The sequence below is a fragment of the Lampris incognitus genome, chromosome 11, assembly GCF_029633865.1.
Source record: "Lampris incognitus isolate fLamInc1 chromosome 11, fLamInc1.hap2, whole genome shotgun sequence".
NCBI lineage: Eukaryota > Metazoa > Chordata > Actinopteri > Lampriformes > Lampridae > Lampris > Lampris incognitus.
The window spans coordinates 58552867-58575366 of NC_079221.1; the positions used below are offsets into that span (position 1 = coordinate 58552867).

A 22500-nucleotide genomic window follows, 5' to 3' on the forward strand; every position below is an offset into this window, starting at 1 on the left:
TCTCTCTCTCTCTCTCTCTCTCTCTCTCTCTCTCTCTCTCTCTCTCTCACACACACACACAAAGGACCTTTTTCTTCTCTGTACAAACCTTCTGACATCACACAAGTCACCTGTCTCTCCTTCATCCTGGACCACCGCAACACACTCACACACATTTCAGCCTTTATTCTGGCTGCACTGACTGCTCATCTCACCTCACCTCACCTCATCTCATCTCGTCTCATCTCACCTCACCTCATCTCATCTCGTCTCATCTCACATCATCTCACCTCATCTCACATCATCTCACCTAATCTCATCTCATCTCATCTCACCTCACTTTACATAATCCCATTTCATCTCATTTCACTTCATCTCACATCATCTCACCACATCTCGTCTCATCTAACCTCATCTCATCTCACCTCACCTCATGCTACTGTAACTTGGCTTCCAGTTGTCTCATTAGAAAAGGAAGATCTGCCTTTCGTTCATTGGTTTTATCTGTTTGTTGTTCTGTAGCCCCCCATGCGGCATAACCTTCTCATGGTTTTATTGCCGACCTTTAGACACCACGATAATATAACTGACCAAACACTGTTTCAATGCACGGGGACAACTGTGTCACAATAGAAAACCATTGTATAATGTTTTGGACACGTTATAGTTGTACTGTAGAAGCTAAATGTTGTTTTTTCTTATGGACCTCCTGGTCTCATAAGGCGAGCCGTCACCACAGCTGGTAGGATTTCTAACTTTAAACTACAGTCACGACGTGACCACTTACATTTCACTTCAACAGAGCCATGATACCCTCTGCGTGTGCGCGCGTGTGTTTCAGGTAACATGACCAAGTCTTTCCCGGAGGAGCGCGCGCCGCAGGCCGGCGGTCAGGAGGAGGCGTCGGGCGGAGAACCGCCGCGTGCTGACGGAGCAGGGATGGAGACAGGAGAAGAGGAGGAGGACGGGCTGCAGCGGTTAGAGGAGGACGAGGAGGAGGAGGAAGATGCGGAAGAGGAGGAAGAGGAAGAGGAAGAAGAAGGAGAGAACAAACCCAAGAGACGCGGGCCAAAGAAGAAGAAGATGACGAAAGCGCGCCTGCAAAGGTTTTGAGTTTTAATAGGTCGTGTTAATTGATTCAATTTAATAATCACGTAAAGTGACGACCCACCATCTGAATTATTTAAGAATGACTCAGTCAGTAAATAATCAGAGTCCAGCTAGACTATGAAAGCTTAAATAACAATAATAATTAATAATTAATAATAGTTCATATATTTTGATTGACATATATAAAGCGAAAGGTGTTAAAATCTATAAGAGCTCACAGGTGAGGAGTTCTGATCACAGTTTCATAATGATGTGGAAACAAAGCTCGGCTCATTAAATATGTCTTTAAAATAAATCAAATACGTCTTCAAAATAAAGTAAATGTGTCTTTAAATAAATTAAATGTATCTTTAAAATAAATTACGTCTTTAAAATAAAGTAAATGTCTCTTTAAATGATTTGAATATATCTTTAAAATAAACTAAATACGTCTTTAAAATAAGTTAAATATGTCTTTAAAATGAATTAAAATTGTCTTTAAAATAAATTAAAAGTGTTTTTAAAGTAAGAAATATGTCTTTAAAATAAGTCAAATCTGTCTTCAAAATAAATGAAATGTATCTTTAAAATCAGTTAAATGTCTTCAAAATAGGTTAAATATGTATTTAAAATAAGTTAAATAAGTCTTTAAAATAAATTAAAGGGGTCTTTAAAATAAGTCAAATATGTCTTTAAATTAAGTTAAATATGTCTTTAATTAAATGTGTCTTTAACATAAATTAAATATTTCTTTAAAATAAGTTAAATGTCTAAAATAAATTAAACGTGTATTTAAAATAAGTTAAATATGTCTTTAAAATACGTTAACTGTGTCTGAAATAAAATAAATGTGTTTTTAAAATAAATTAAACGGGTCTTTAAAATAAGTTAAATATGTCTTTAAAATAAATTAAATGTGTCTTTAAAATAAGTTAAATATGTCTTTACAATAAATTAAATGTGTCTTTAAAATAAGTTAAATGTCTTTAAAATAAGTTAAATATGTCTTTAAAATAAATTAAATGTGTCTTTAAAATAAGTTAAATGTGTCTTTAAAATAAGTTAAATCTGTCTTTAAAATAACTGAAATTGTCTTTAAAATAAGTTAAATATGTCTTTAAAATGATTTAAATGTTTTTAAAATAAGTTAAATATGTCTTTAAAATAAATTAAATGTGTCTTTAAAATAAGTTAAATATGTCTTTAAAATAAGTTAAATGTCTTTAAAATAAATTAAACGTGTCTTTAAAATAAGTTAAACGGGTCTTTAAAATTAGTTAAATCTGTCTTTAAAATAACTCAAATGTGTCTTTAAAATAAGTTAAATATATCTTTAATTAAATGTCTCTAACATAAGTTAAATGTTTCTTTAAAATAAGTTAAATGTCTAAAATAAATTAAACGTGTCTTTGAAATAAGTTAAATGTCTTTAAAATAAGTTAAATATGTCTTTAAAATAAATTAAATGTGTCTTTAAATAAGTTAAATATGTCTTTAAAATAAATTAAATTTGTCTTTAAGATAACTGATATGTGTCTTTAAAATAAGTTAAATATGTCTTTAAAATAAATTAAATTTGTCTTTAAGATAACTGATATGTGTCTTTAAAATAAGTTAAATATGTCTTTAAAATTAGTTAAATATGTTTTTAAAATAAGATAAATCTGTCTTCAAAATAAATTAAATGTGTCTTTAAAATAAATTAAATGTGTCTTTAAAATAAATTAAATGTTTCTTTAAAATAAATCAAATATGTCTTTAAAATAAATTAAATGTGTTCTTTAAATAAAAACCGCTCTGGTTTGTTCTGAAACCTTCCGCGGAATTTAACTTCATGTCTTCATGCTCATGTGTCGTCATGTCTTATCATGGATAAATAATCATTCACCAGATCCTGAGTAATCACTCACTTGTAGGATGTGAACGGATTGATCAGGAACGACATGAACTCTTGCAGGTTCAAGATGCGGCGGATGAAAGCCAACGCGCGTGAGCGGAACCGGATGCACGGGCTGAACGACGCGCTGGAGAGTCTGAGGAAGGTGGTTCCGTGTTACTCCAAAACTCAGAAACTCTCCAAGATAGAGACGCTGCGCCTGGCCAAGAACTACATCTGGGCCCTCAGCGAGATCCTCCGGTCCGGAAAGTCCCCGGACCTCATGAGCTTCGTCCAGGCGCTCTGCAAAGGTTTGATGAGCAACACGTGGACCAACAACAAACCCTCTGAACCTTCAGCCAGTTTAGAAGAAGACCTCTTATCTGATCTGATCTGATCTGACTTCAGCCATTCCTCCTCTACTGTCAACACAGACAGACAGACAGACAGACAGACAGATAGATAGATAGATAGATAGATAGATAGATAGATAGATAGATAGATAGATAGATAGATAGATAGATAGATAGATAGATAGATAGATAGATAGACAGACAGACAGACAGACAGACAGACAGACAGACAGACAGACAGACAGACAGACAGACAGACAGACAGATAGACAGATAGATAGATAGATAGATAGAAACAAGGGTGTAGTTTGATTTGGAAAGTGGTGAGGGACATACATTTGTCCTCCCCCAGAAAATTTAGGAATTTTTCATTGCATTTCCGGTTATTCTACACAATGTACTGTGGTTATATAGATATTAAGTAGAGATGATAGAAAGATCATATATATATATATATATATATATATATATATATATATATATATATATATATATATATATATATATATATATATAGATGATATATTTCTTGAACACAAGAGGAGGTGTAAAATGATCAGTGCAATCACAATATTTTAACTTTTAAATCGTTAAAATCATCCGGGTTGGGGATGAGTTGTTGCCTCAAGTGAAGGAGCTCACGTATCTTGGGGTCTTGTTCACGAGTGAGGGTAGGATGGATCGGGAGATTGACAGGTGGATTGGTGCAGCACCAGCAGTAATACGGACGTTGTACCGGACCGTTGTGGTGAAGAAGGAGCTGAGCCGGGATGCAAAGCTTTCAATTCACCAGTCAGTCTTCATTCCAACCCTCCCCTATGGTCATGAGCTTTGGGTAGTGACCGAAAGGGTGAGATCGTGGATACAAGCGGCTGAAATGAGTTTCCTCCGTAGGGTGTCTGGGCTCAGCCTTAGAGATAGGGTGAGGAGCTCAGACATGCGGAGGGAGCTCGGAGTAGAGCCGCTGCTCCTTCGCATCGAAAGGAGCCAGTTGAGGTGGTTCAGGCATCTGATCAGGATGCCTCCTGGGCTCCTTCCTTTGGAGGTTTACCGGGCACGTCCAACTGGAAGGAGACCCCGGAGTAGACCCAGAACTCGCTGGAGGGACTACATGTCCAATCTGGCCTGGGAACGCCTTGGGATCTCCCAGGAGGAGCTGGAGGGCGTTGCTGGGGAGAGGGACGTCTGGAGTGCCCTGCTTAGCTTGCTGCCACCGCCACCCGACCCGACCCCGGAGAAGCGGCTGATGATGAATGAATGAATGAATGAAATTCATCTGATAACTGATGCAGATTCAAAGTTGCAGACCGCTTAGCTTTGGTAAATGTTGCTCTTTGAGGCAACACATAAAACAACATTATATTATTCATAAGTACATGAAACACCATTATATTATATACAACTAAATGAAACAACATTATATTATTCATAAGTACATGGAAACACCATTATACATAACTACATGAAACAACATTATCTTATATATAACTACATAGAAACACACCATTATTTATATATAAGTACATGTAAACAATTTTATATTATATACAGCTACATGAAAAAACATTATATTATATATAACTACATGTAAAAACCATTATATTGTATAAAACTACATGAAACAACATGATATTACATATAACTACATGAAAACACCATTATATTATATGTAACTACATGTAAATAACATTATATATATATAAAACTACCTGTAAACTATATATATATATATATATATATATATATATTACATGTAATCAACATTATATTATATATAACTACATGTAAACAACATTATATGTATGTATATATATATATAACTAGCTGTAAACAACATTATATATAACTACATGTAAACAACATTATATTATGTATAACTACATTAAACAACATTATATTATATTTCACGACATGTAAACAACATTATATATATATATAACTACCTGTAATCAGCATTATATTATATGTAACTACATGAAACAACATTATATTATTACAACGACATGAAACAACATTATATTATATATAACTACATGGAAACACCATTAAATTATATATTACTACATGTAAACAACGTTATCTTATATACAACTACATGAAACAATATTATATTACATATACCTACATGAAAACATCATTATATTATATATAACTACATGTAATCAACGTTATATGGTATATAACTACATGTAAATAACATTACATATATATATAACTACATGTAAACAAAATTATATATATAACTACCCTTAAACAACATTATATATCTATAACTACCTGTAATCAACATTATATTATATATAACTACATTAAACAACATTATATTACATATTACTACATGTAAACAACGTTATCTTATATACAACTACATGAAACAACATTATATTACATATACCTACATGAAAACATCATTATATTATATATAACTACATGTAATCAACGTTATATGGTATATAACTACATGTAAACAACATTATATATATATAACTACATGTAAACAAAATTATATATATAACTACCCTTAAACAACATTATATATCTATAACTACCTGTAATCAACATTATATTATAAATAACTACATGTAAACAACTTTATATTATATAAATACCTATAAACAACGTTATATATATAACTGCCTGTAATCAACATTATATTATATATAACTACATTAAACAACATTTTATTACATATAACTACATGTAAACAACATTATATTATATATAACTACCTGTAAACAACGATATATAGATATATAGATATATATCTATATATAACTACCTGTAATCAACATTATATTATATATGACGACATGTAAACAACATTATATATAGAGCTACCTGTAAACAACATTATATATCTATAACTACCTGTAATCATACAACTTATGTTGTTTACATGTAGTTATATATAATATAATGTTGTTATATGTAGTTATATATAATATAATGTTTATTACAGGTAGTTATAGATATATAATGTTGTTTACAGGTAGTTATATATATAATTTTGTTTACATGTAGTTATATATTAGATAAAAAAATATTATATAAAGAAAAAATAGGAAGAAACCTCAAGGAGAGCAACAGAGGAGGATCTCTCTCCCAAGACGGACAGCGTGCAATGAATGTTGTGTTCACGCAGTTTACATAATACAACATTGAAAGAGGATAACAGAATTATAATGGACATAACATTTATGAAGAACATGATGCACAGGATGCCAAGCAGTGTCCAGATGCCAACGGAGCAGTCCAGGACCCAAGCCACGTGACCAGCATCTTCATGTAATAAGAAAAAGTTAGGTGAGGAGTGGCAGGGCAGGCAGCATCCAAATGGCGGCCACCATCACCACGGAGACCTGGGGAGAGAACCGACTGCACAGGCATGCAACAGAGACTCACATGACACCATTCAAACACAGAAAAAGAGAAAGGAGAAGACATCATTCAGAGAGAGAGAAAAAGACATGTTAGAGAAGAGAACAGTTTGTAATAGTCATTAGCCATAATCAACTAAGTCATCAATTCGTCGTAATCTATACTCGATAATCTCGTCGGCAGAACAGTGGTTGGTAAATTCATTGAGACAGAAAACCAACCCGCCATGCAGTACAGGTTGTGAAGCACTCAACTTAAAGGCAACTAATTGTAAGCTAAGGCAAAAAGATGAGTTTTAAGTTTGGATTTAAAGACTCAACAGACTCTGATTGTCTGATGGCAGCAATCAGGTTATTCCATGAGAACGGGGCCCGATAGGAAAAGGCCCTGCTGCCACCAGCTGACTTCTTTTTAACTTTGGGTACACACAGGAGCCCTGTATCTTGAGAACAAAGAGTTCGAGATAGCATGTAAGGTTTAAGGAGATCAGACAGGTAGGATGGAGCAAGCCCTTTTAGGATTTTATAAGTCAGCAGAAGCACCTTGTATTCTGATCTAACATGGATAGGAAGCCAATGAAGGGAGGCAAGAATTGGTGTAATATGGTCAAATTTCCTAGTTTTAGTTAGGATTCTAGCAGCAGCATTCTGAACCATCTGAAGACTTTTAGTACTAGAATGTGGCAGACCTGAGAACAGAACATTACAGTAATCAAGTCTGGATGAAACAAATGCATGTATTAGAGTCTCTGTGTCAGCCATGGAGCGAAAAGACCGGATTTTAGATATGTTACGTAAATGAAAAAAGGCAGTCTTGGTGATTTCTTTAATGTGCTTATCAAAGGAAAGGCTGGGATCAACCGTAACACTAAGATCTTTGGCTGCCACACTTTGTGAAACTAAAGAGTTGTCGATTGTTATCATTACTTGATCAAATTGGTGTCTGTGTCTAGCAGGGCCAATGACCGGCATCTCGGTGTTATCTGAATTTAAAAGCAGAAAGTTAAATGACATCCAGTTTTTCACAGTAGCCTAGCAGGCCTCTAAGTTAGTGATTTGAGTATGATCATCAGCCCTTATAGGCACATACAACTGAGTATCATCAGCATAGCAATGGAAATTTATTCCATAACTGCATATGATTTGGCCAAGAGGTGTAATGTAAAGAGAGAAAAGCAGATGGCCAAGAACTGGGCCCTGAGGCACACCATATTTAACGTCAGAAAATTTGATATAATGTTACTATAGCAGACACAATGTGTTCTTCCAGATAAGTAGGACTTAAGCCAAGAGAGAGCTAAGCCAGAGACACCAAAATTACAATTTAATCTAAAAGTATACAGTGATCAATGGGGCCAAAGGCTGCACTGAGGTGCAGTAGTAGAAGCACAGAAGTGGAATCAGAGTCGATAGCCAGTAAAAGATCATTTACCACTCTGGTCAGAGCAGTTTCAGTGGAGTGACAAGGCCTGAAAGCCGACTGAAAAGGTTCATATAGATGGTTTTCTTCTATATGGGTCAAAAGTTGCTGATGCACAACTCTCTTTAGTACTTTACAGAAGAATGGAAGATTAGAGACGGGTCGATAGTTATTAAGAGATGCTGGATCGAGGTGCGGTTTTTTAAGTAGCGGTTTAACCACAGCTGTCTTAAAACTGCTGGGAACAATGCCCGTAGTAAGAGATAAATTAACGATGTCTAGCATTGTAGGTCCAAGAAAAGGCCAGAGGTCGTTAAAAAGTTTTGCTGGTAAGGGATCAAGTAGGCAAGCAGGTGGTTTAGAAGCTGACACGAACTTAGTCAGAGTATCAAGAGAGATAGTCTCAAAAGCTGTAATAACTGGAACTGTCAGTGACTCATTGTGTAGATATGAATTTAGTATGACAGGATCTGCAGGAGTAGACGGAGTTGAAGAACGAATTTTGTTTAAGATCTCATCAACCTTATTGCAGAAAAAATCTAGAAATTCATGGGCTGTGAATGGTGAGCAGCTAATAGACGGCTGCTTTTGAGTAAGTTTAGATACAGTGTCAAAGAGAAATCTGGGGTTATGTTTATTAATATTTATTAAGTGACAGAGATACGATGTTTTTGCAGTAGATAAAGCACGTTTGTATTTCAATAAACACTCGTGCCACGATAGGTAAAAAGTTTCCAATTTTGATTTTCGCCATTTACGTTCCAGTCTCCTGCAGGTCCGCTTAAGAGCACATGCCTCATCATTAAACCAGGGTGTAGGCCTCTTTAGTCGCCTAGCTCTGGTAGTGAGAGGTGCAACTGAATCGAGGAGACTAGAGAGGGCCACATTTAAGTCACTAGTGACATTTTCTACAGAGTCATTTACCACAGTGAAAGGAACCAAAACTTCAGGCAGCTGCTGGCCAAATGCAGCTACAGTGGAGGGACCAATATGGCGAGTGGCAATTACATCTGTGCTGACATTAACTGGACAGGCCGATAATGCTTCAAATTTGATGAGAAAATGATCAGACACAGCAGATGTGGTTGGTAAGACATTCAGATCAGAAACAGCTATTCCTTTAGATAAAACCAAATCAAGGGTGTTACCACTGCAATGAGTTGACTCTTGAACAGACTGAGTGAACCCAAAAGTATCAACTAGTGCCAGAAAGGCTTTACTTAGAGGATCAGCAGCCTTATTCAGATGAATATTGAAATCACCTAGAATTAGAATCTCAACAGAGTGAGTAACAAGGCCTGAGACAAATTCTCCAAATTCTTCAAGAAATAACGAGTAACAGCCAGGAGGCCGATAGAGTATCACAATTTGGACTGAGCCAAGTCTATTCATGGCTGAGGGAGATGGACCAAGAACAAGAGCCTCAAAAGACTGGAATTTAGATTCAAGTCTAGAAGTTAGATTGAAAATAGATTTATATATTAAGGCAACACCCCCACCTTGTTGATTTGCCCGAGCTAAATGGGCATAAGTATAGTCAGGTGGGGAAGCTTCATTTAAGGGAAGGAAAACATTTGCTTTCAGCCATGTTTCACATAACCTAATCATATCAAAACTATGTTCAAGAATCAGATCATTTATTAGTAAGGCTTTGGTAGACAGTGATCTGATATTTATGAAACCAAATTTAAGCATCTTGTGGAAGTGATCAGTAGTAGGCAGAGCTTTAGAGCCAGTAATAGGTGAAAGATTAATTAGAATTAGACACCTTGTTGAGAGTTTTGGCCACCAACGCTTTGGACGATATGTGGTCACATTCTTGATAACATTAGCTGTTTGGTTTTGTAGATTATTAGGTACTTTGTCCCACATCTCACCACTACCAGTGGTAGGAATAATTACTAGATTATTGTGATTCACACATTTAGGAAAGGAGAGCTTGGGAGCAATACAGCAGGGTACGGAGACAGTCTCAATGTTATAGACCAAGCTATCAGGCTGATAATCTACACTATGAGAAATTCCCTGACTAATCATATTAATTACACTACTTGACTCCACATCCGCACTAGATTTAAACCTAGCAGGCTCTCTAATCACCTGCAACCTGCTGAATGATAAGTCCCTAATGTCAAAGTAAATGTACCTTTAAACGTACCTTTAAACAACATTATATTATATTGTGGAGTTAGAAAACAACGAGATAGGAGACGTGAGAGTAGACGTAGTCGAGGTAGTTTACTAGCTCCAACTTTGCATGTCATACGTTCGACAATGACTCTGAACTGTGAACCGGAAGCGGAAGTGCATTATCTGACCCCTCACCTCTTCCCTTAAAGGTACACTGTCCTCTTAGGTGAATGTCTCTAGTTATATAGATGTGGATCACCACACAGGCCCCCCCAGAATTCACCTACACAAAACAATGCAAAACAGCAAAAGCGCAACTCATGAACATAAAAATAGACTCTACAACAGAACAGTCAATGACATAGTGCAAAGTCACGGGGAAAACAGGTGACGAGTCGGGGGGCGGACCCTGCGGCCATAACGGCTGCGCTTCACAGGAGGGGAAACAGATGGGGCCGAAACCCGGGCCATAGGCGGGGCCGAAGCAGGAACAGAGGCAGGTGCCGGGGCCGACCTAGGAGGGCGCCCCCGCCGCGGGGGTAGGGCCAATTGCATTGGCTCCCCAATGTCCAAGTGAGCGGGCTTGAGACGGTCTATAGCGACCCGCTCCGGCCTGCCCCCCATGTCCACCACAAAGTTCTTATCCCCCGCCTCCAGGACGCGGAAGGGCCCGTCGTATGGGGGCTGCAGCGGGGACCGATGGCTGTCGTGCCTAACGAAGAGGTACCTCGCCGATGGCAGATCCTTGGGGACGTAGGACCGGGGGAGGCAGTGTTGAGACATCGGAACGGGAGCGAAGGCACCGGCAGCGCTCCGGGACGCACTGAGGTGAGAGGCGGCCGACCAGGGAGCCGTAGCATCCGGAAGAAACTCCCCCGGAACCCGCAGGGGCTGGCCATACACCAGCTCAGCGGAGGAGGTCTGGAGGTCTTCCTTCGGGGCCGAACGCAGGCCGAGCATGACCCATGGGAGCCGGTCCATCCAGTCGCAGCCAGTGAGGCTTGCCCGCAGAGCGGCTTTCATGTCCCGATGGAACCGCTCACAAAGTCCGTTGCTCTGCGGGTTGTACGCCGTAGTGCGGTGGATCTTCATCCCCAGGTGCTCAGCGACCGCCGTCCAGAGCTCCGAGGTAAACTGGGAGCCCCGGTCGCTCGTGATGTCGCCGGCGTGCCGAAACGGGCCACCCAGCAGCCGATGAACCCCCGTGCTACCTCTGCTGCCGTCGTGGAGGACAAGAGAATAGCCTCTGGCCACCTGGTGGCCCTGTCCACAATAGTGAGGAGGAACGTATAACCACGGGAGGGGGGCAGGGGACCCACCAGGTCAACATTGACGTGGTCAAACCGCCTCTCTGGAACCACAAACGGCGCCAAAGGGGCCTTGGTATGGCGGTGCACCTTGGCGCGTTGGCACGCCACACACGAGCCGGCCCAGGCTCTAACATCCTTACGGAGCCCAGGCCAAACAAACTTGACGCTCACCAGCTTGGTCGAGGCCTTCACTTCCGGGTGGGAAAGGCCGTGGACGGTGTCGAAAACTCGGCGCCGCCAGGAAGTAGGCACCAGGGGGCGCGGTTGACCGGTGGAGATGTCACAGAGGAGGGTGGTGTTGGCCGCGTCGAACGTCACGTCCTCCAGCCGTAGGGGTCGACCGGTAGTCTTGAACGGTCGCGTCCTTGGCTTGGTCCGCTGCCATAGCGGCGTAGTCGAGTCCCAAGTGAACGGCGTTAACAACCGCCCGTGAAAGGCAGTCGGCGACGAAGTTATCCTTGCCCGACACGTGTTGTATGTCCGTGGTAAACTCGGAAACCGCCGCGAGATGGCGCTGCTGACGCCCAGACCACGGTTCTGAGGTTTTGGCCATACAGAACGTCAGCGGTTTGTGGTCCACGAAAGCGGTGAACTGTCGGCCCTCCAATAGGAACCTAAAGTGTCTGGTTGCGAGGAAGAGACCCAGTAGTTCCCTATCAAAGGTGCTGTATTTGCGCTCGCTCTCACGGAGTTGTTTACTGAAGAACGCCAACGGCTGCCAGCCCCCCCCCCCCCCCACTGCTCACACACGGTCCCCACGGCGTAGTCGGAGGCATCCGTTGTAAGGGTTATGGGGGCGGCAGGCGACGGGTGAGCTAGCAGCGCAGCATTGGCCAGCGCGGTCTTGGCGGCCACAAAAGCCTCGTCCATCCCCGAAGACCAGTCCAGCTCGTCCTTAGACTTCTTACCCCGCAGGGCCTCATACAGGGGACGCATGATGTGGGCGGCACGGGACAGGAAACGGTTATAAAAGTTCACCATGCCCTGGAATTCCTGTAGCGACTGTACAGTGCGGGGGCGGGGGAACATGGTGACAGCCTCAACCCTGGCAGGGAGGGGAACGGCCCCCTGTGGAGTGATGTTGTGCCCGAGGAAGGTGATGGACGACGCCCCGAACTGACACTTAGCTGGGTTGATGATGAGGCCGTGTTCGCTGAGCCTGTCAAACAGCTGTCTGAGGTGCGTCATGTGTTCCTCCGCCGACGCGCTGGCCACGAGGATGTCGTCTAAGTACACAAACAAAAATGGCATGTCGCGGAGCACAGAATCCATAAGGCGTTGAAACGTCTGCGCCGCCCCTTTAAGACCGAAAGGCATACGTAAGAACTCAAAGAGCCCAAAGGGTGTGATGACAGCCGTTTTTGGGACATCCAGTGGGTGGACCGGCACTTGGTGATACCCCCGCACTAAGTCGATTTTGGAATAGATGGCAGCGCCCGCCAGGTGGGTAGAGAAATCTTGTATGTGCGGTATGGGGTACCGGTCGGGGGTCGTGGCATTGTTTAGGCGACGGTAGTCCCCGCACGGGCGCCAACCCCCGTCGGCCTTAGTAACCATGTGAAGAGGGGAAGCCCGGGGGCTGTCAGAACGGCGGACAATGCCGAGGCGCTCCATAGTCGAAAACTCCTCCCTGGCTATTGCGAGCTTGGCCGAGTCGAGGCGTCGGGCCCGGGCGTAAACTGGGGGGCCCACTGTGGTGATATGATGTTCCACGCCGTGCTTGGCCACCGCCGAGGAGAAGGTGGGTGTGGTGAGCTCGGGGAAATTGGCGAGCAGGCGTTGGTATGGATCCCCGGTGGAGAGTGTGTTAGCGAGGCACAGCGCTCCAGCCCCCCCCCCAAGCGTGCAGGGGTATGACGCAAAAGAGACGGCATCAATCACGCGACAGTTTTTAACATCCACCAGCAGGTTGAAAGCACAGAGGAAATACGCACCTAGGAGCGGGGTGGATACAGCAGCCATCACAAAGTCTCGGCCGCCAAAACACACGTCCACATGTCTGATACCGTACGTCCGAATGGACGTGCCGTTGGCGGCGTCCATCTGGGGGCCGTGACTGTCGGTCATCGTGTCCACAGTTTGTGCTGGTAGTATTAAGTTTAGAAATCACGTCAGGACACAGCGCTGTCGCTCGACACAACCTCTCCGTGGCATTCTTTATTTAGACTGACACAGCATCAAAGGCAGACCCGATCAAACAACCCAGAGCCCGCAGGCATCACCAATCGATCCCAGCACAATAGAACAGCACCAAATCAAATGCAGCACTGTCGATGTGTGCATACATAACATTCCCCCCCCCCCGGCAGGATTTCAAACATGAAAGGTTGACACAAAGTCCTCTAGGTGGCCAGGGCGTAAACGTGTGCGAACAGGTCGCGGGGCGGCCTGAGGCTGGGCAGGCCGAGGTGGGGAGGGAGAAGGCAGGGGAAGCTGAGGCCCAGGAATGTCTGGGGCCCGTGTAGGAGCTGCATGAAGCCCCGGGGCGTCTCGCCATGCTGAGGGAATGGCTATGGTTGTGTCACCAGCTGTGTGTGGCGGAGCTGACACCTTCCGTAGACGACTGGAGTGCCACCGAGTGCCATCGCTGAGGAGGTAAGTGGCTGGGCCCAGCTGACGGGTGACTTGGAGAGGAGAGGACCAGTATGAAGCCATTTTATTGTCCCTGTGGGGCCTGCTGACCCTGACCCAGTCTGACACATTGATGTCTGGCACCCTGGTTCGTTTTGACTGGTCAAACCGTTGCTTCATCCGCGTCTGCTGACGAGTGACTGAGGCTCTGACCCCAGAGGGAGGTGCCTGAGGTGTGGAGGGGCGGAGCCTGTCAAGGGGCATGCACAGTTCCCGGCCTAGCATGAGAGAGGCTGGGGAGACGCCTGTGGTCGAGTGCTGTGTGGCCCGATAGTGCAGCAGAGTGTGACGGATGGCCTGCGTGAAAGAGCACCCTTGGGCCATGTGTGCTCTGAGGCCGTTCTTCAGTGACTGGTGAAAACGTTCAACGCCGCCATTGGCCTGGGGGTGGTAGTACGCAGTGCGTATATGACGGATGCCCTTGCTTTCGAGATAAGCAGTGAACTCAGCAGAGACCAGCTGAGGGCCGTTGTCAGTGGTGATGGCCTTTGGGAGGCCCCAGCGAGAGAAAAGAGAGTCCTGGAAGTCGATGATGATCTGTGAGGTCACAGTGCCGGAAGTGGTGAGTTCAGGCCATTTTGAGTGTAGATCGTAGGCGACCACCATGAAGCGTTGGTGGTGGGGAACTCCATGGATCTCACCACAAATGTCCAACTGCAGGTGTTCCCAGGGCTGAGAGGGCCAGGCGAGAGGTTGTAGGGGTGGGGGAGCCTGGTGGACAGTCTTGCCACTCACAAGGCAGGCAGAACAGTCCTTCACCAGAGCCTCAATATCTCTGTCTATCCCCGGCCACCACACCAGGTCTCGGCAGCGCTGTTTCAGTTTCACAATGCCCAGGTGGCCTTCATGCGCCGTATTCAAAACACGTGCACGGAGAGCAGCTGGGACCACTGTGCAAAACCCACGTGCCACGCAGGTGTCGTTCCAGCAGGAGAGCTCCTGTCTGACTCGGGAGAACGCAGCCAGCTCCTCTGGGACCTTGTGAGGCCAGCCGTTCTGGATGTAGGTGCGGAGCTGGGAGAGGACAGGGTCCTGTTCGGAGGCTGCCCTCAGCTCCTTCAGAGAGACAGTGGCCTGAAGGGGTGTGTGTAGCATTTGGACAATGTCCTTTTCCACATAGTCAGTGTCCGTCTGTGGAGCTGGGGTGGAGACAGAGCGAGAGAGCAGGTCGGTGACAACATTGTCTCTGCCTGGGGTGAACTGCAGGCTGAAGTTGTACTGGCGGAGGCGGTCAGACCAGCGGTGCAGCCTCAGGGGTTTGTGGCCTGTCCCAGATGTGGACAGCAGCGCTGTCAGGGCCTGGTGATCTGTCCTGAGGGTGAAGGAGCGGCCATAGAGGTAGAGGTGCCACCTTTCACAAGCCCAGATACAGGCTAACGCCTCACGCTCACCCACGGAGTACCGCTGCTCGGTCAGGTTGAGGGCACGGGAGGCGAAGGCAATGGGCTTCTCCACACCGTTCTGGGTTTGAGACAGCACGGCCCCTATCGCTGTGGCTGATGCATCACAGGTCACAAAGGTGGAGCTGGAGATGTTGAAGTGAGCCAACACTGGTGGTGAAGTCAGTTGAGTCTTGAGATCACGCACAGCGTCACTGCATGCCTTTGACCACACCCATGGCTCGTCCTTACGCAGCAGCTGGCGCAGGGGGGCTGTGGTCGCAGAGTACTGGGGAAGAAACCTCAGGTAGTAACTTGTCATACCCAGGAAGGAGGCGACCTGGGCGGCCGAGCTGGGCTCTGGGATGGCCTGAATGGCGTCCACGTTGGATTGTAGTGGAGTTACACCGCTCGCTGACAGCCGGAACCCCACGAAGTCGATGGCTGGCACAGAGAGGACACATTTCTCAGCATTGAGAGTTAGCTTGTGCTTGGACAGGGCTGCGAAGACCATGTTAAGGCGCTTGTCGTGGATTTCACTGGTGGGCCCGTGTACCACTATATCGTCCAGATAAATGGCCACGCCCAGTATGCCAGCCAGCACGGATGGCAGTGAACCGAAAAATTGACTGTAGGTATCAACATTCAGGAGAGACACACTTGCACCGGTGTCCAACAGCAGGGGAATGCACACATCATTAATGTTGACTGTGCATGATTTGAATGACACTGGCGCAGAGCTCACCTTGTGAATGACGGCGGTTGAAGACTGGGGGGTGTGGCCCTCTGACCCAGCCGGGGAAGATCGACAGACGTTGGCAAAGTGATTGTGCTTACCGCAGCTACGGCATGTCTGGCCACGGGCAGGGCAGTTCTGAGCCCTTGAAACATGAGACCGAGATCCACAGTTACCACAGGACTGTTGAGGGCGGGGCCGAGAACGCCGTCGTTGCAGTTGCAAGACGTCCCCAGTGGAGTCGGCGCCCGCCTCGCTCTGGCTGGGTTGCGTCCCGAGGGGCAGCCGTGAGTAGAGGGAGGAGTCGTTGGCAGCTTGACTGGAGGTGGCCACTTGCTGTGTATTTAGCATAGCAGCACACTCAGCTGCTCCCTCGACCTGTAGTGCGATGGTAATTGCTCTGGACAGCAGCAGATCGTCTTTTTCCAGCAGGAGAGTCTCACGCACCTTTGCGTTGTTGGTGTGTTCGATTAGCTGGTCGCGAACCATCTCGTCCTGAAGCGCGCCAAACTTGCATGAGCTAGCTAGCCCTCGCAAATTAGCTACGTACTGCCGCACAGACTCACCAGGCAGTTGGTGTCGCTGACGGAATATAAATCGCCGAAGGAGGGCACTCTGTGGAGCAGCGAAATGGGTGCTCATAAGTCCCACAGCTTCGGCAAAGCTTGTGACGTTCCCCAGAGACCCGAGCACACAATGACCCTCTGCTCCCAAGCAGTGTAGCAACAGAGCGGTCTTCCTAGCCTGGCTCACGTCGTCGAGCCCTGAGGCGATGATGTAATTTTCAAAACTATGTAGCCAGCGAGTCCATGGTACCGGAGGCTCGCCAGGTAACGCCAGGAAGGGGGCAGGTGGTGGGAGAGAGATATCAGCCATCCTCGTCGCCAATTTTAAGTTTAGAAATCACGTCAGGACACAGCGCTGTCGCTCGACACAACCTCTCCGTGGCATTCTTTATCTAGACTGACACAGCATCACAGGCAGACCCGATCAAACAACCCAGAGCCCGCAGGCATCACCAATCGATCCCAGCACAATAGAACAGCACCAAATCAAATGCAGCACTGTCGATGTGTGCATACATAACAGGTAGTATGCTGCGTTGAGCGCCAGAGTCAACCAGCAGCCGCCGGCCCGACAAGGAGTCTCTGATGAACAGCAGCTTGCAGTCACGGCCGGTGCCCATAGCCGTTAACGAGCGCCGGCCTTGGCGTTTCCCTGAACCCTGTAACTGCAGGGTTTGCGACACTGTTTTGCTTTTGCCCCAAACCTGGCATGGTAATAACAGAGCCCGTCGTCAGGTCGGCGGCGGGCTGTCACCGCAGCCGCGGTGTCCATATAGTCGTACACAGGTGGTGGTGGGGCGGTCTGGTGGGGTAGCAGGGCATGCACAAACTGTTGCCGGTTGGCCAGGAAAACCCTGTCTGCTTCAGCAGCCAGAGAACGGTAGTCCTTGGAGGCGGCGAGAGGAGAACTGGCCAGTGCTGTGCGTACAGGTGCGGGGAGCCGCCTCAGAAAAATGCGTGTGAAAAGAAAGGCCGGATCAGCCGATCCCAGCACAGACAGCATTTGTTCCATTAACTCAGACGGTTTGCCGTCGCCGAGGCCATTCGGGGACAGTAAACGGTCTGCCTTCTCCAGCTCCGACAGTTCAAATAGTTTCAGGAGGAATGTCTTTATAGCATCGTACTTGCCAGCAGCTGGCGGAGCTTCCAACAGCGTCATTGCTCGCGCCGTTGTCGATGCGTCTAACGCCGCCACTACGTGGAAGTACTGCGTTGCATCCTGCGTTATCCCTCTCAGCTGGAACTGGGCTTCCACATGTTGAAACCACGGCCGTGGATTATGCTGCCAAAAGTCGGGTAGCTTCACAGTAGCGGTGTAAATGCTAGCGTTAGCAATAGCCATGTTGTTAGCACCGGCGTCGTCGTTGTCAGACATACTCGTATTAGTAGTTCGATCACGTCGGGGTCACCAATGTGGAGTTAGAAAACAACGAGACAGGAGACGTGAGAGTAGACGTGGTCGAGGTAGTTTACTGGCTCCAACTTTGCATGTCATACGTTCGACAACGACTCTGAACTGTGTACCGGAAGCGGAAGTGCATTATCTGACCCCTCACCTCTTCCCTTAAAGGTACACTGTCCTCTTAGGTGAATGTCTCTAGTTATATAGATGTGGGTCACCACAATATTATATATAACTAGCTGTAAACACCATTGTATATATAACTACCTGTAAACAACATTATATTACATATAACTACCTGTAAACAACATTATATTATATATAACTACATGAAACAACATTATATTATATATAACTACCTGTAAACACTATATTGTATATAACTACTACCTGTAAACAACATTATATTATATATAACTACCTGTAAACAACGATATATATATATATATATATATATATATATATATATATAACTACCTGTAATCAACATTATAGTATATATAACTACATGAAACAACATTATATTATATATAACTACCTGTAAACAACATTATATTATATATAACTACCTGTAAACAACGTTTTATATATATATATATATATCTACCTGTAATCAACATTATAGTATATATAACTACATGAAACAACATTATATTATATATAACTACCTGTAAACAACATTATATTATATATAACTACCTGTAAACAACGTTTTATATATATATATATATATATATATATATATATATATATATAACTAGCTGTAAACAACATCATAGCATGTGTTACTGAGTGGAAGTATTAGTTTGCTGTGCTGGTTATGAAATGAGGGGAGCTCGTGTTGCAACAGTAGATAGAAGTTAGAGGCTGATGGGCCTGATAGATGTAAAGCTGTGAGCTACGTCAGCCTCTCCCTGCACACATAGCTCCTTCCATCTTCCCAGGAATCACAGCTAGGTGTCTGTCTTCCTGGATGTGCATGATGCTGATCCAGACTGCTGAAGTAGGAGGAACTACTGCAGCGGCTTCATCAGAACATCATTCATGTCCATGTGAACTTCAGCAACCCTGCAGCCACACAGAGTTCGGGGTTCCAACCCGGGGTGGGGGCAGAATAGCAAACTAGCGATCCTGGAAGAATTACTGACGCTCTTCTCGTTTGGCCAACAAGTCCGAGAGCACCACGGGAAGAACCAGAACATTTACTGTCAGCCAGGTCCAAACTAGCCGCACACAGCAGCCTGCTGCTCACCCTGGCGGGACGCCCAGTCTGCTAGCTAGCTAGCTAGCTACTTACATCCATCCATCCGTTCATTATCTGAACCGCTTGTCCTGCGTATAACATTAGCATGTACATGCTAATGTTATACGCTAATGTTAGCTAAGCAGAGCAGCTGCTAGCATAAGGTTGTCATGCGCAACTATTAGTGTGTGTGCAGCGCTGACTGTAGCAGGACGAACACAGTTAGTGGTGGGTTCGCGCGCTCAGCACAGCTGTCAGTGACGTCACGTGGTGATCACAGACGGCAAAGCGGCTGCGTCACGACAGCCTGGACGTCTCGTGCTCTCTCACTGCGCCGAGTCACGCTCCACCAATCACATCGCTGCATGTGAAGGAGGCGGAGACAAAGCGAACAAACACCAATAGAAACTCTGTTCGTCATGCAGTGGGAGCACGAGGGAGTTAAGCCTTTGTAGAGCCGACGGAAATTATATTTGATTTAAACGCACGTGCAGTTAATATCAAATGAGTGGCAGGGACAATTTTAGGTAATTTCAGAGACACATCGCCACCATGTCCGCCAGGAAATAGACCCATGCATAGACAGACGGATGAGTGACTGAAGGTCTGTTCTGTATCTTTCAGGTCTCTCTCAGCCCACCACCAACCTGGTCGCAGGCTGTCTTCAACTCAATCCCAGAACCTTCCTCCCTGAGCAGACGGCGGAGTTACCGGCTCACCTGCAGGTGGCGGGAGGTTCTCCGTACGGCGGACATTACTCCTACCAGAGCCCTGGCCTGACTCCTGGTCTGCCCAGCCCTCCCTACGGCAGTATGGAGGCCTCCCACATCTTCCACCAGGTCAAGCCGCAGCAGTATGGCAGCGCCCTGGAGCCCTTCTTCGAGAGCATCCTGATCACCGAGTGCTCCAGCCCTGCCTTCGACGGAGCGCCGCTCAGCCCGCCGCTCAGCGTCAACGGGAACTTCTCCTCCTTCAAACACGAGCCCGTCTCCTCCGCAGAATACGACAAGACCTTTGCCTTCAGCATGCACTACGGGGGGGCAGCGGCGGCGGGCGGCCATGCGGCGGCAGCCATCTATGCGGGAAACGCCAACCCGCGGTGCGTGGAGCTGCAGGTGGACGGCCTGATGGGACTGGAGGGGCATCATGAGAGGGTGATGAACTCCCAGCTCAACGCCATCTTCCACGATTCCTGAGGAGGACGAAGAGGAGCAGTTGACTGCCTGACTGATGGGCGAGACAGACAGACAGACAGACAGACAGACCCAGAGAAAGGGAGCGTTCTCTATATTATATCGTTACCGTTTAATAACTGTCCGTCCGACAGTCACATATAGACAGTCCAGGATGGATCAGAGCCCTATTTAGACAGAGTTAGTCCAGCTCCGACTGTGTTCTCGGCCACTGGGAATATGGAACAGTGTTCTCCATGACGTCGCCACGGTGATGCCGGCCACAGTAAAGATCAGCTGACGCAGAATAACTTGTTACCTAGCAACTGCGGCGGCCTGTGGCGGGAGGTCTCTGAGCGGTCACGGACCAACATGGCTGCCGCGAAACAACCGCAGCGAACTCTTTCTCTGTACGGCTCTAGTTCTCGGTTCTGATGATGATGTCATACTGATGATGCAATCTCTTCGTAGACAGCAGCTCCGCGAATGTCTCGCGAGAAGTTTCATCACTGAGCAATAATCTGGAATAAACTATGCAACGTTTAAAAAACCTATGTAATACTTGGCCAATAATTGCAAATAACTCCAAACAAAAAGTTGCTTTATTTTTCAAGCAGAATCTTTTCCACAGGCGGACTGTGTTGATGTGATGCGCATGATCCTGTACTTTAGTTTTCATAAAGTTTCCACTGAGCTCTACTGCTGTCTGTGTCTTCCTTTCCGCCATTCGTCTCAATCACAAAGGGAATTCAACTGGTTCACGTTTTACCTCCTGCTTCTAAGCACCTCACCACACTGATTCAGCGATGAAATAAACTGCTGTAGTCCTTGACCAGCTTCACTATGTGGTCCACATAGTGAAGCTGGTCAAGGACTACAGCTACATTCCTCAACCGCAGCACAACTTCTTCGGGAACGTTTGAACTCTGCAGGGGACTCTCAACACAGAAGAAAGACTCTCAGGCTAGATGACCCATGGGCTCTTGGTCGTCTTCCTGGAGTTGTACCCCCACCAACAACTAAACTGCCTCAGGCACAAATCCGCAGAGGACAGGGGTCTCCTGGGTCAGCGGACGGGTACAGGGAGGCAAGAGGGGCTGCGGCTTCGGCGGTCGCATTATTGGGGGGGGCGGCACGGTGGTGCCGTGTTTAGTGCGGTCGCCTCACAGCAAGGAGGACAGGGTTCAAGCCCTGGGGTAGTCCAACGCTGGGGGTCGTCCCGGGTCGTCCTCTGTGTGGAGTTTGCATGTTCTCCCCGTGTCTGCGTGAGTTTCCTCCGGGTGCTCCGGTTTCCTCCCACAGTCCAAAGACATGTAGGTCAGGTGAATCAAAGACATGTGGTTCAGGTGACTCAAAGACATGTAGGTCAGGTGACTCAAATATATGTAGGTCAGGTGAATCAAAGACATGTGGGTCAGGTGACTCAAAGACATGTAGGTCAGGGGACTCAAAGACACGTAGGTCGGGAATCAAAGACATGTAGGTCAGGTGACTCAAAGACATGTAGGTCAGGTGAATCAAAGACATGTGGTTCAGGTGACTCAAAGACATGTAGGTCAGGTGACTCAAATATGTGTAGGTCAGGTGAATCAAAGACATGTAGGTCAGGTGGATCAAAGACATGTAGGTCAGCTGAATCAAAGACATGTAGGCCAGGTGACTCAAAGACATGTAGGTTATGTGAATCAAAGGCATGTAGGTCAGGTGACTCAAAGACATGTAGGTCAGGTGACTCAAAGACATGTAGGTCAGGTGAATCAAAGACATGTAGGTCAGGTGGATCAAAGACATTTCGGTCGAGGGACTTGACTCAAAGACATATAGGTCAGGTGGATCA

General features: G+C 45.7%; 1 protein-coding gene across 1 annotated transcript in view; it reads left to right on the plus strand.

Annotated features, from left to right (window-relative positions):
* Positions 1-20687, plus strand: part of neurod1 (neuronal differentiation 1) — a 22821-nt gene extending 2134 nt beyond the window's left edge. Inside the window, exons 2-4 of the mRNA XM_056289969.1 lie at positions 821-1085; positions 3026-3255; positions 20116-20687. Of these exons, the coding sequence (XP_056145944.1) occupies positions 826-1085; positions 3026-3255; positions 20116-20687 (1062 nt within the window). The 5' untranslated portion in view covers positions 821-825. The remainder of the gene's footprint in view (positions 1-820; positions 1086-3025; positions 3256-20115) is intronic.
* Positions 20688-22500: the final 1813 nt, after the last annotated feature.